The sequence below is a fragment of the Heterostelium album genome, assembly GCF_000004825.1.
Source record: "Heterostelium album PN500 unplaced genomic scaffold PPL_scaffold2, whole genome shotgun sequence".
Taxonomy (NCBI): Eukaryota; Evosea; class Eumycetozoa; order Acytosteliales; family Acytosteliaceae; genus Heterostelium; species Heterostelium album.
In genome coordinates this window covers 1644169-1657566 of record NW_008805064.1, presented here as the reverse complement: position 1 = coordinate 1657566, position 13398 = coordinate 1644169, and the positions used below count along the sequence as shown (strand labels likewise).

General features: G+C 34.6%; 3 protein-coding genes across 3 annotated transcripts; all 3 read right to left on the bottom strand.

Annotated features, from left to right (window-relative positions):
• Positions 1-1128: 1128 nt before the first annotated feature.
• Positions 1129-4475, bottom strand: PPL_01969 (peptidase C19 family protein; the record flags this gene model as incomplete). Its single annotated transcript, XM_020572968.1, has 4 exons — positions 1129-1710; positions 1780-2556; positions 2645-3658; positions 3990-4475. 4 exons carry the CDS (start codon positions 4473-4475, stop codon positions 1129-1131), a joined length of 2859 nt encoding a protein of 952 aa, XP_020437085.1.
• Positions 4476-5258: 783 nt separating this feature from the next.
• On the bottom strand, positions 5259-7211 carry vacB (vacuolin B; the record flags this gene model as incomplete). The annotated part of the gene is made up of 3 exons (XM_020572967.1): positions 5259-6360; positions 6437-6835; positions 6916-7211. 3 exons carry the CDS (start codon positions 7209-7211, stop codon positions 5259-5261), a joined length of 1797 nt encoding a protein of 598 aa, XP_020437084.1.
• Positions 7212-8159: 948 nt separating this feature from the next.
• Positions 8160-12228, bottom strand: abcG2 (ABC transporter G family protein; the record flags this gene model as incomplete). The annotated part of the gene is made up of 3 exons (XM_020572966.1): positions 8160-9862; positions 9928-11941; positions 12037-12228. 3 exons carry the CDS (start codon positions 12226-12228, stop codon positions 8160-8162), a joined length of 3909 nt encoding a protein of 1302 aa, XP_020437083.1.
• Between the last annotated feature and the right edge of the window lie 1170 nt (positions 12229-13398).

Genomic DNA, 13398 nt, shown 5'->3' with positions numbered 1-13398 from the left:
TAAAATAAAAATGTGTGTGTGTGAGTTTATTTGATTGATGATGTATTAATCATATGATGTGTTATGTTGTGTGTGTGTGTGTGTGTGTATTAAATTTAGTTTTGTTTTGTTATCATATGATAAGTATTTATGATTATTATTAATCTATATTTGTTTTGATATATACTTGATATATTTGTATTTTAAAACAAACACAACAACAAAAATGTTATTACTAAATTGGATTTGGAGTTTGGAAGTGGAGGTGTAATGTAGATCAGATGGATTGATTTATTGATTGATTGATTGATTGTCTGATGTTTGTATTTTATTACTTTAATATTATTTAATATTTTATTATTTGTATTTTATTTTATTTTATTTTATTTATTTATTATTTTTATTACAGAAAAAAGAAGAGAATTGTTAATTTTACTTTTATCTTGATAGAAAAACACGATTTTTATGTTTATGAAAGGTCTGGAGGTAATCAACACACACAACACCAATGAAAGTGCTCTTTTTTTTTTTTGATAAACAATAAAAATATATTTTTCAAATGTTGGTCACCCCACCCTTTACCACCTAAAACAAATGAGTTCTATGATTTTTTTTGTGAAAAATATAAAATAAAAAATATTGACATCATTTTTTCACATTTTTGCAGGGCACATCTACAAAAAATAAAAAATTAATCCTGAAATAAATGGGTTTTAAAAATAATTCAAATAAAATTTTGGATTTTATTCAATTTTTTTTTTTGAACCAAAAAAGATATTTTTCAAAAAACCACACACCTCACATATGATGTGATATTTATAATTAGATTTGTTTTTTTTTTTACTTTTTTTTTGTTTACTTTCTATTTTCAATGAACAAACAAAATCAATCATTTTTTTTTTCCTTTTAAAAAAGGTGTGAAGTGAATAATTTGTGTTGATCAGCATTTTTATATTTAAATAAAATGCTGGTCAGCATTTTTGTTTTGGTATGACACCTGCTAAATCAATTAAATCACAGCAGCAAATCAATCAATCAAAAAAAAATCAATCACATCATTTAATTATTTTAATGTGTTTCTTTTTCTTTTTCTTTTTTTTTTTGCTCTTTAAACAAAGTATTTTGGTTGTGTCAAATTTAATAGCTTTGTTATTTTATTGATTCCAAGACTGATGTTGCTTTAGTTGAAGATGATGATTCAGATAAACTCTTATTATCTCTTTTCACCTCACTTGCAATCCATGGTGCAACATTCATCTCTTCATCATGCAATGGTTTTGGTATGTTGGTTGTTGTTGTTTGTGTCTCGGTTTGTTGCTGAGTTGTTTCTTGTATGTCTGCGGGGGTAACTGTTGGTTTTTCAAAGTTCATATTTTCATTGTTGTTATTGCTGTTGTTTTTCGTTGCTTCGGCTAATCTATAAAACAAAATATAAGGTGTATCTTTCTGGAATTTCTTTGGAACATCTTTAATTGATTTCAAATCAATCAACTGTACATTACTGTCATTAAGCAAACACCAATCATCTTCACTAGAAAGACTCGGTTTTGCATAGGTAAAATAATGACCGTAATTCACACTTGTACCCGAATGAAATATTATTGCATATAATTGATATTTAAATTCTTGTTGTTGTTGTTTTTGTTGAGTATTGTCATTTGTATTTGCGTTTGTATTTGTTGCTAAATTAACATAATCCGAGGGAATATGTAATGTTTCTGGATAGTCAACCTAATTAATTAGTTGTAAGTTTTCAAAGTTAGTATTTATCATTGTTACTACTGGAAAAACTAAACTTACGATTGTGAAAATTTTAGAGATTGATTTCGATTGTATGTTATAGGCAAATCTCTTGAGTGAAAGTATTAGGTGTTTGGGTGGTGATCCGGATATCTGAAGTTTCCTCTCTGCATCTTGGAGTGACTCACACTTTGAGCAATGATAACGGTTGTTGGCATTGAGTAGTTCAACTGAGAAGAAATATCGAATCAATTGGTCCAACTCTACGCAATCATTGATGGTCGTTTGATTCTGTTGTTGTTGTTCCGGTGGAAATGCCAATGACAACTCAAACAACTCTTCCTTTGATATCGATTCATTATTACATTTCAAACATTTAATGGATTGTTCAATCTTTCCACCAAACATATCCGTTACAACTGTAGTTGTATTGTTATTAATAGTTGTTGCATTTGCAGTTGTTGATGTAGTTGCAATTGTAGTTGTACTTGTTGTTGATTCTCCTTTTGATTCAGGTTGTTGTGTTGTTGTTGTTGTTGATATATTATGTTTTTGTTGTAGATAGTGATTTGATTTCATTTCAAACTTTAGCATTGAATCTAGTGAGTCGAGAAGATACTTTCCAAATTCATAAGTATCGTGTTGTTCACCCGTTTGATATTCAAATGAAAGAGTCGAGAGGAATTTCGAAGGTGAGAATGCCGATCTAACTGAATACCTGAGATATCCAAACAGCAATTGAAGTTGTTTAACCATGTTTCCTCTTTTCATAACCAAATCAATTGATTCCTGTGTCAAATTAGGTGAATCCATTTCACTTAGAAAGTAATCTCTAAACTTCAATAGAAAATAAAAACATATGATAATATAGTATTGTGTAAGTAAAGTAAAGTTAATTATCTAGTTAATTAATATATATACATACTGGTATTGTCATATATAAGGATTGTAAGAATGAATTCATAAAACAAGTGTTTCCAAGATTGTAGAGACCGGATCGATCACTCAATGTTCTACCTAGTTTGGTATTCTCGTAGTGCATCGATTGCATTCCTTTCCACTCGTTGGTTTTCAGTATCATTTTGCATTCGAATTCTTTTGGTGGCTGGTTGTATGGCTGTCCCAACCGTTGTAGTCTATCGGTCAACGGTGAGTACAGCTCTGGATAGCCAGAGTAATGATTCATAAGAATCCAAGACATCTTTGTAACTCTTGTCAACAGTGATTGTAGCCTATCATGACTCTCCATCAACAACCACCAATTTGAATAGCTATCATTACAATTCTTCACTGCATACAATAACAATTGTTTCCTATCATTCATAGCAGTCAAATCCTTCACAACCTTATGAACTTTAAAGTTTATAATCTTACTACTACTTTGAGGAGGTGTAACATTAAAAACTTGCTGCTGCTGCTGCTGTTGTTGTTGCTGATGTTGTAATACCAATTTCTTCTTCTTTTCAATTAGTAATAGAATGAATTCGATAATGGCAGGAAGCAATGAAGTTATCTGGTGAAACGCATCTGGTGAGTGTTGGTAGCCGAGAAGCATGTTCTCCATGACGTCGTAGGCACTCTCGAGCAGTAGCGGACCTTGAAACATCTGTTTCAAGAGGATCGGTGAACATTCGATGGTGAGCGATACGAGCAGTCGGTTCTTCTTTACCGTTTTCATGGTGTTCAGTGTCTCCAGTATCCAAGCAGAGTTGGTAGGTGTCACCGGCAGTGTTATCAACGACCGAATGATAAGATAGAGATGCTGGTCAGAGATGCTCTTGTTCTCAATCAGCAGCGGCACGTACAGCACTATCAGATCAACCGGCGAGTGATTGAGAATGTCGGCGAGCGACGACGACACAACGATCGATTGTGTCGATGCACCGGTTGCATCTCTGGCTTGTTCGGTCAAGCAGCTCAACATAGCCAGCAGCGATCTCTCTATATACTGATGTCCATCATTCCATATGCTAAGCAGCAGCTCCACCAAACATTCCAACTGCGTATTGTATTCCGACTCGAGCTGTACTCTTTCCACCGACAACTTTGGCAGCCAATCTAAATATACATTCAAAAAGTATTCTTCACTAAAACAAAAGCATCGAATTGATAGTTGATATATTATTATTTACAATGTAATTTATAATTGTTGCAATGTTTATCTTAAAATAGTCAATATATTGAAGTTTGTTAGTGTTGTTAAAGTTTAACTTTGTTTGTTTGTTGGTTTGTTTGTTTATAACTAACTAACTAACTAATTATATTCTTACTAATATAGATAAAGATAATTTCGATTCAAATGTTATGAATACAGTTTGTAGATAACTCTTTAGTATATCTAAATTGAATTGATTATCTGATGTATGATACGATGATAGCATCACATGTCTCAGTAGAATAGTTATTTGTTCCAATAGGTATGTCGTAATAGTTTGATGATCCGATAGTATCAATGCAAAGAACAATTCAAATCTCTCCATATCCATATATAAATGATTTATAATTTCATTATTACTATTACTATTGCTATTATTATTATTATTACTGTTGTTTAAGCAATGATTAACAATGAATAGTGACCATCTACATTTATTTAAATCATTATCATATTGCAATATATTATTATCTATCAAGCTGATAACCAATGATTTCAAGTCAGTTGCAATTGTTATCTTTGACAATACAGTTGTAATCAATCTCTCTTTAACTGAATCTTCATAGCTTGATATTATAATACCATTAATTATAGTATCCATTCTTTCTTTCTCTCCAACAACCTATAAAAATTTACAAACATTAATTAAAAAAACAACATGGTGTGTCACTTTTGACATCTTATAAATTTTATAACAGTAAATGGTTAAAAATGTTTTTAATATTTTATGTGGACTATATCTGAGGTATTTAGTGAAGTTGAAGGCAATATTTTTATTTGTGATTCTGAGTTGCTCCATCGATACCAATGTTAATCGATGGAGGTATTAGTACTGATGTTACCACGCTATTGAGAGTCGGTACGATATAAAATTGTCTTCATTTTAAGGCTGTCTTTGGCTAAAAATATTAGTAAATCTAGTTATTCATTTCCTCGTACGAAGTAGGTTTTACCTTGGATCAATATTAGGTTTTGTTGAAAATGGATTTAAAACAACTCGAAAAATATGACTTCTTTAGAATATTATCATAAGATATAGATTTTACATTTTTTTCATCATATCAAATTTGGAACTGATAACTTTTGATTAATTAAGAAAAGATTGTAATTGAATGAATAAACGATAAACAAAAAGGAATTAAAAGATAAAAACAAATCAATCTCTTGGAAATTACATTAAAAAATTAAGAATTTTATTTGATTCGATTATTGTTGTTTTGTTTTGTTTGAGAACCACCTTTAAATTATCTATTTTAGTTGGTCCAAATTGATTTGGATTGAGTTTGATTGAATTAAACTCTATTAATGAATAAATCAATCGATCAGTCCGAATCGAACTATATTTGATGCTATACATTTATATTGATTGATTGATACCAACTTATTATTTCTTTTGTTGTTGTTGCATTTGGTTGAAATAAAGAAGTGGCGAATTCATAAAGTTTCCGACATCGGCTGGTGTAATGTAGATAGTGGCATTCTTCATGGCTTGTGCTTTGATCTTGGCCATCTCCAACTCAAAGAGTGCCGGATACTTTAGGTAGAGTTCACCACTGAGTTCCGATACCTTTCGTTCGGCGTCCGCTTTGACAAGGAGTGCTTCCGCTTCCTTCTGTGCAGAGGCGAGCTTGGCCTGAGCTTCGGCAATCAGTGCCTGACCACGTTGAGCAAGCGCGATGTTGTCAGTCTCTGCCTTGAGACGTGCCTCAGTTGTCTTGATGTCGTATTCCTTTGCCAAACTAGCTTGTTTGGTAGTGAATTCAGCGGATGTTACCGATTGGCCAGCCAATTTCTTGGCAATCTCCGAGTCTAGAACTTTCATTGTTTCGATTTGTAGACGTGCCAACTCGATACCGTATTCACCCAAGTCTCTAGCGAGATGAGATTTAACACGATCTTGAATGGTCTGGATTGCTTGGTCATCGGTTTGTTGACCTGGCTTGGTCTGGGTGAAGTACATCACCTCTTGGAGTGTCGACAATTGGATGGCTTTACCCATGTCGGCGAACGACACGTTCTCAATGTGGTTGATGATTCCCTCTTTGCCGAGCTTGGTAATGGCGAGTTCCGGATCGACAATCTTGAATGCGACCACCAAGACAACACCGACTCTGAGAGAATCACGTGTCTGGAAGATCTTGAGATTGATCTCGTCGGAACTGGCGTGTTTATTGTCGTTGTAAGCGGCTTGCTTGGTCTCCTTACTTGGGAACAAACAGGTTTGGAGGGCAGTCGAGATGAATCCCTCGAAATTATGAGTAGGTGAATCGATAATCACTGGTTTGCCGTCCTTTGGAGTTGGAATGATAGTCAAAATACCATTGTTATAGGTAACAGCAACCTCACCGGTATGAGGAATCAAACGCTTAATTGAACCATGACAGATATACGGTTCGGTGGCATCATAGAACATCGATGATTTATCACTCTTTGAATTCTTTGAATCCTTTTGTACCAATTTAAATTGTGCATCGACAACAACATATCTAAATATATATAATTAACAAATTAGTTAGTATTCATATTCAAGTTCAGTTCAGCCCTAGTGATTGATTTACTTACGGTTCTCTTCTTGATTCGAAAATATATGGTTGAGTTCCAATCCAAACTTTAGCTAATTTACCGGATGGAACTCTGAGAATATTGATGGTGGAGTGAGAGATGTATGGTTCGTTTTGATTCTCGAATGCACTCTCGTCGAATTGGAACGTTGGATCGATGATTACATGTGGACCTTCACCGTAGAGAACTGGTCTGTTCTTGGTGAATGCCTTGGCGTAGTGACCTGGTGGGACTTGGAGTACATGCTTACCGTAGGCACCATAGTATTTGGCAGTCTTTAAGATTGGTCCGATATACTTAATGTTAACGGTTGGATCGGCAGAGTAAACCGTACTGAAACGTTCACCACGTGGATCGAAAAGCTCAGCAATTTGATTACGATGTCCCAATACAAAATAACTAAGAGAAGCAGATTGATAATAATATTATTAATAAGATATATTTAATTAATTAATGACCATTGTTAATTTGAAACTTACGAAATATCAACTCTATCAAGTGCACGACCTAGCAATGGATTGTCGGTGAATGCAGAATTCTTGATACCTTCGTTGAAACGTTCCAAGATGATTTTCGCTTGTTGCTCGGCAGACGCATCGGCAAAGTCTGAACGAATGACAATCTGTTGTACTTTGAGGTCGTGACTAAAATGCTCGTGGTCGTGATCCGAAGAATAGGTCGATGCTTCAGTACCACCAAAACGTTTCATCGATACTTGAGATGAACTTGATTCACCCCTTGATAACTTTTTATCATTAATATCAATATGATCCATTATTATATTATTATTATTATTTAATATTATATTATTATTATTTATTTTATAAGTATTCCAATTATTTATGTACAGGAAAAAAAGTTATTTTTTATTATTATTAATATTTAATTTAGAGTGAATGTTTTTTTTGTTGAAGTTAATAATAAAAAGTTTCAAAAATATTCAAATATTTGTTATATTAATTTAATAGATATCTTTAAAAATAATTATTATTAATATTATTATTTTTAATGCTTATTTGCTAAAACTGATTCGGTTGAAAAAAATGACATTTTTCCCCTCCTTTTTATAATTTTTCCAAATATCGACAATCTTACAAAATTTAAATTTGAATTTTAGATATTTTTTTTTTTAAAAACTCAAGAACCCTGGGAGTTTTTTTTGCACGACTACTATAAATTTCATTCAAAAATGTAAAAACAAATATTTGGTGATCTTTTATTCTTTAGTTTTAAAGTGATCCCTATAATATTTATATCATCTCACTATTATTTTATTAACCAGGCTTTAAATTAACTATTTTTAACATAATAAACAACTTTAGTTTAATTAATTTTGATACTTTACAAAGTAGAATCGTAGATTTCTGATTTTAACTTTACCAGGTCCGATTGATTAAGCACACCCCACTAATTTAAGCTATCATTGTTAAATCTGAAAACTTGACACTTCTACCAGGTAATATAATTCCGATCAAGATAGAAAGAAAATAGAATCACTTTAATTTAATGATTTCCATGGATATATCATTACATCATATAAAAAATATCTTGATAGTTTCCAAGGATTATTCATAATAAGAAAATATCTATAATACTTCTAAATTCAAGATCACAAAGAAATGTTTGTTTATTGCTATCCTTTTTTTTATTTTTATGAGTCTTGAAAAAAAAAAACTAATCTATATTTTTTAATAATAAATAATAAATTTATATAATATTTTATTTATTTAACTTGATGTCTAATTAATTTCAATGCAAGATAACAGAGGAATGTAAAGAAGATTGAGAATGAAAAGATTACAGTCATATTCAAATAGAGGTTGTCAGACTTCATCTTGTATTGATCCAACAATAAGGTACCTTCAGTCAATGGACAGAAGAATTTGAAATCGGTTGGATTTGGACCAATTGGAACTGGAACTGCACCTTCGTTACCCGGACAATTGAATTTGAGATGTTCGAATTCATTGACCAAGAAGATTTCCAATGGGTACTTAACGAAATTGATATGGTACATCCAGATCCATCCCTTGGGAATGGAACCTGGTGGAATCATGAAACCTGCAAACAACGCAGTGATCGAGAGGAGTACTCCACCCATTGCATGAGCAATCTCGTCGGTTGGCAAAATCATGGCGAACAACATTGCAACCAACGCGAAATTGAGGTAGGTTGTACACGAGATGAATGCGTGGTAGAAGAATGGAGCACCGGATGAGCCAAGAGCCAATCCAGAGATAAAGTACACTGGGATGGTGTAGAGAATGGCAGAGAGGAATACCCATGGAAGATCGGTGATGATGAAGGTCAACAACCAAATCCAGATACGATACATTCCGGCGGATTGTTCACGGTAGAAGACACCACGCTCCATACTGACGATTGGAATGGAACTCATACCGGACATACCACCAAAGACGAGCGAGAAGAAAAGTAGTGATACACGATTGTAGATACCGGCTTGATCTTTGTCCATCTGGAGATACAATGTACCAAAGATGACACCGAGAATCAGAGAACGAGAGAGACGAGTACGAATATTGTCGACACGACGCACCTGAGCAAGCCATGCACGACGGAACAAAACGTGGAATTGTGTTCCAATGGTTGAAGAGTATTTTCCGTGGAATTCGGCTACTGGTGTACCGGCTGGCATTACACCTGCATCGATAGCAGCCAAGAGATTGTTGTTGAGTTGCGACTCCTTAAAGTCGTCGACCGGCTTGAAAATATGTGGCGAACCATTCAACTCTACTTGGATTTCATCTTCGGTGACATCGAGAATGAAATCAGCTGGATTCATCAATGGATCACATTGTAATCCATGCGATCCAAAGTAATCCAAAACAATGGAACTACGCTCACCAGTTGGACCGAAATATACAGTCTCACCACCCTTCTTCAACAACAGCAAATGGTCGAATTGCTTGAAGATGGAAGTCGATGGCTGATGGATTGTACAGATGATGGAACGACCAGACATGGCGATCTTCTTGATGAGATTCATTACCTTGAGCGCAGCACTAGAGTCAAGACCAGAGGTTGGCTCGTCGAGGAAGAGCAATTGTGGATCGGAAGCAAGTTCAATACCGATATTGACACGCTTACGTTGTGAGAGTGACAAACCTTGCTCACCATGTCCAATCATCTTGTTGGCAATCTTCAACAATGACAAAGTCTCCAAAATATTCTCGACGAATGCCATCTTTTCTTCCATTGGCATTGAGCTTGGAAGACGTGTCTTGGCAGAGAACTGGATAGCTTCACGAACGGTTTGAGTTGGTGGCAAAACATCGAGTTGTTCTACATAAGCAGAAGTACGAGTAAAGAACTTGGTTCTTGCAGCACCATTAATTAAAATTTCACCTTTAGTATGACCACCGGTCTTACGATCTGCTAAAACATCTAGTAATGTTGATTTTCCAGCTAGAAATAAAAAATTAGTATGAGAAATCTCGAAATTTTTTTTAATAATTATTATTTATACATACCACCTGATGGACCCATTAAAGCAAGTAACATTCCTGGTTTAACGTAACCATTGATACCATCTAAGAGTCTGAGACGTTGTTTCTTTCCATCTTTACGGATGTCGACTTCATAGGTAAGATTCTTCCATTGCATGTAACATCCGATTGGAATTTCCTTCTTGATCTTGGCGTCTTTGTTGCTCTTGACACTGATCTTGTGCTCCTTACCGGCGGCAGCAGTCTTCTTGGCACGCTTCGAGTTACGACGGTCAGCTTCAGCGTTGGCAGCACGCGAATCGTAGTGAACGACACGCAAGAAGTAGTACATCATGCAACTCCAGATAATGGCAAATCCAAAAACGATGGCAAGATCGACCCATTTGAACCAATTGTTGTCTTGCATACCGAGACGTTCAATGAATTGACTACCGTCGGTGAACGGACACACTTGGTGACCGTTGAACGAAGCATTGGCAATAAAAGCGGGTGGAACCATTTCACTGTCGGAGCATCCATAGTGACGACCATAATGTTCATTGGTCATCAAACCTTCGAATGAATAGTGAATTGGTGAGATCCAGTAGAGCCAGATCCACCAGTTTGGAATCGATGGACGAGCAATCATGAATCCGGCAAACAATATCATCGGCGCCAAAATGGCTGGAGCAATGACGGAAGCGATTGTGGCATTCGCAGAGAATGCTGACACCATCTTAAAGTAGGACTGTGACGAGAGATCCGATGCCAACACCATCAGGAGGAAGTAAATGAATTTTCCAGCGTTTCCTTGTAGTCCACACATCCAGTAGACAAGTGTGGAGAAAATCACAGTTTCCAGCGTTGAGATGGGCAGCTCTGAGAAGATCAGCGAAAGGAAGAATGCAAAAGTTCGATAGTATTTACCATCTTTCTGCACGTAAAACACCGCCCTCTGTTCAAACAGCACTGTAATGGCACCGAAACCACCGAAAATGACAAAGAGAAGAGCAAAGAAAATTAGACCAGATCTGTTGTTACCGTCGGTCTGCGAGGAACCGAGCTGATAATAAAGAGAACCAAGAATGAGACCCATAATAATGGATTTGATGATACGCACACGAACAACGACTGGATTGGAAATGAGCATTTTGAAAGCACGAAGCGAGGTGAGATGAATTTGATAATAAAGTGAAGTTGGATAACGTGGCAAATCTGAGCTGTCTTTGAAATAGATTGGATCGACTTGATTGGTTTCCAAGTCGTGAACGACTTGTTTGTAGATTTCAGAGTTTTTGTAGGCGTTGACAAAGTCGGCGGTTCCTCTTAAGGGAGGCTGTCCTTCACCTTCGTAGTAGAGCTCGGGCTCGTCTACGATCTCCTGGAAGAACTCTGCTGGATTGTGGTGACTTGGTAACTTGAATCCAAGTCCCTCGAAATAGGAGATTGCTGAATTCATTGGACCGAAATAGGCCATCTGTCCTTCGGAGAGAATCATAAGGAAATCAAAGAGTTTGGTGATTTCAACACCTGGCTGGAGTAGTGCAATCAGACAAGAGATATTCTCGGTGGCTACAACCTCCTTGATGTGCTTCATCAACTCGAGTGAGGTAGAGGAGTCGAGACCGGTGGTTGGCTCGTCCATCAAATAGAGTAGTGAATCCTTGACCATTTCAACACCGATGGTGACACGCTTCTTTTGTCCACCGGAAATTCCACGAAGGAATTCATTTCCGACGACGGTGTCGGCTTGTGCAGTCAGACCGAGAGTCTTGAGGATGTGATCGACACGCTCGTTCTTCTGATCCTCAGTGGTACCCGGTCTCATTTGGAGATCGGCACTGAATTTAAATGTTTCACGAACTGTAAATGGTGCCATATGTTGGTCGTCCTGTACGACGTACGATACATCATAGTGATGTGTATCGTCGTTTGCTTGCTTTCCATTGAATAATAAACTTCCAGACAGACGTTCTTGATGAGTCTGTGCGGCCAATGCTTTAAATACCGATGTTTTACCACAACCAGGTGATCCAAGCATCAATACCATTGATCCAGGCTATTTATAATAATAATAAAAAAAGTATAGAAAATTGATTAAACTATTTTTAGTATAATTATCATTTTGTTTGCAACCAAATAAATTATTTTTACCTTTAAAAAGAAATTTAAATCTTCTAATATATTTTTCTCGTTCTTTTTCTTTGCAGAACCAACTGTCGATGTTAAATTCTTGGCGGTAACATACATTCCGGTTCTTGGAGGTGCAACATCTCCTTTATGTGTATCGGATGGTGTTATCTCAACCATGTCAACTCCATCTGTTAATGAATCTGGAGGAGCCATTTTTCTAAAAATATATTTATATAGTAACTATATTAAAAATAATAAATCTGAAAATATAATAATTATTGAAAAGATGTTATTTTAATTTCAAATTTGGTGAATATTAATATCAATTGATGTTTTAATGTAATGTTCAAATTATTTTGAGAAATTTGATTTGTTTGAGTGTTTATGTGTGGGTGATATGGGCAAATCGTGCAGATATGTAATCAAAAAAAAAAAAAAAAAAACAACAAAAGATATGGACTACAAAAATTTTAACACTAAAAATAAAAATGGATAGATAATTATGATTATGATCAAAAATTGAATAACTACAAATTATAAGATCAAAATGAACTAACAATAGATCTTATACACAAAATAAACAATGTGTTTGTGGAGTATTATATATAAAAAAAAAAAGTGATTGTGTTATATTATTATTATTATTATAAAAATAATATGTATATATATAAATATTATTAGTATTAGAAGTTTCTTTATATATTTATATCTAAAACTAAAATAAACTTTATGTTTTAAATAGAAATCGATTAAAAATATGATCGTTTTAAAGTAAAGGAAGAGCCTCACTGCTAATAAATGAATGATTGATTTAAAATTTATTTATGATTTCATATTGTTTACATATTGTTGTAATAATGGTCATAATTGTCTTTTTCCATTCGAGCACCATCATGATGGTTTTGATTCAGAAGCAAAGATCATAGAGATGTGATGATATATTGAAAAAACACATTTTAAAATAAAACAAAACCCTACCCCACACCCGCACAACAACCATCAACCGATATATTAAAAGAACTTGAGAGAGATTGGCTCAGTCTGCGCATAAACACTGTCACTCATTGTTTTGTTTTACTGAGTCAGCCAGCGCACTTAATAAAAAAACTCATACAACACTATTTCATTTCAGCTGAAAATGAACGCATAATAATAGCGCGACTCTTTCCAACACACCCTCACAGCAACAACTCACCTAACAGTGAGCAACAATTGTTGTGACACGGTTTATTTAAAAATAATTTAGCTCACAACAAGTGCGACATTATAATGCCAATTTATTTTTATAAATTTCCATAAAAAGGGTAGAAGATGATTCTTCTTTCTCAGTAAAAATGATGTATCATTGATTTGGATGGGTTATTTTTAATTAGTTTTTTTTTT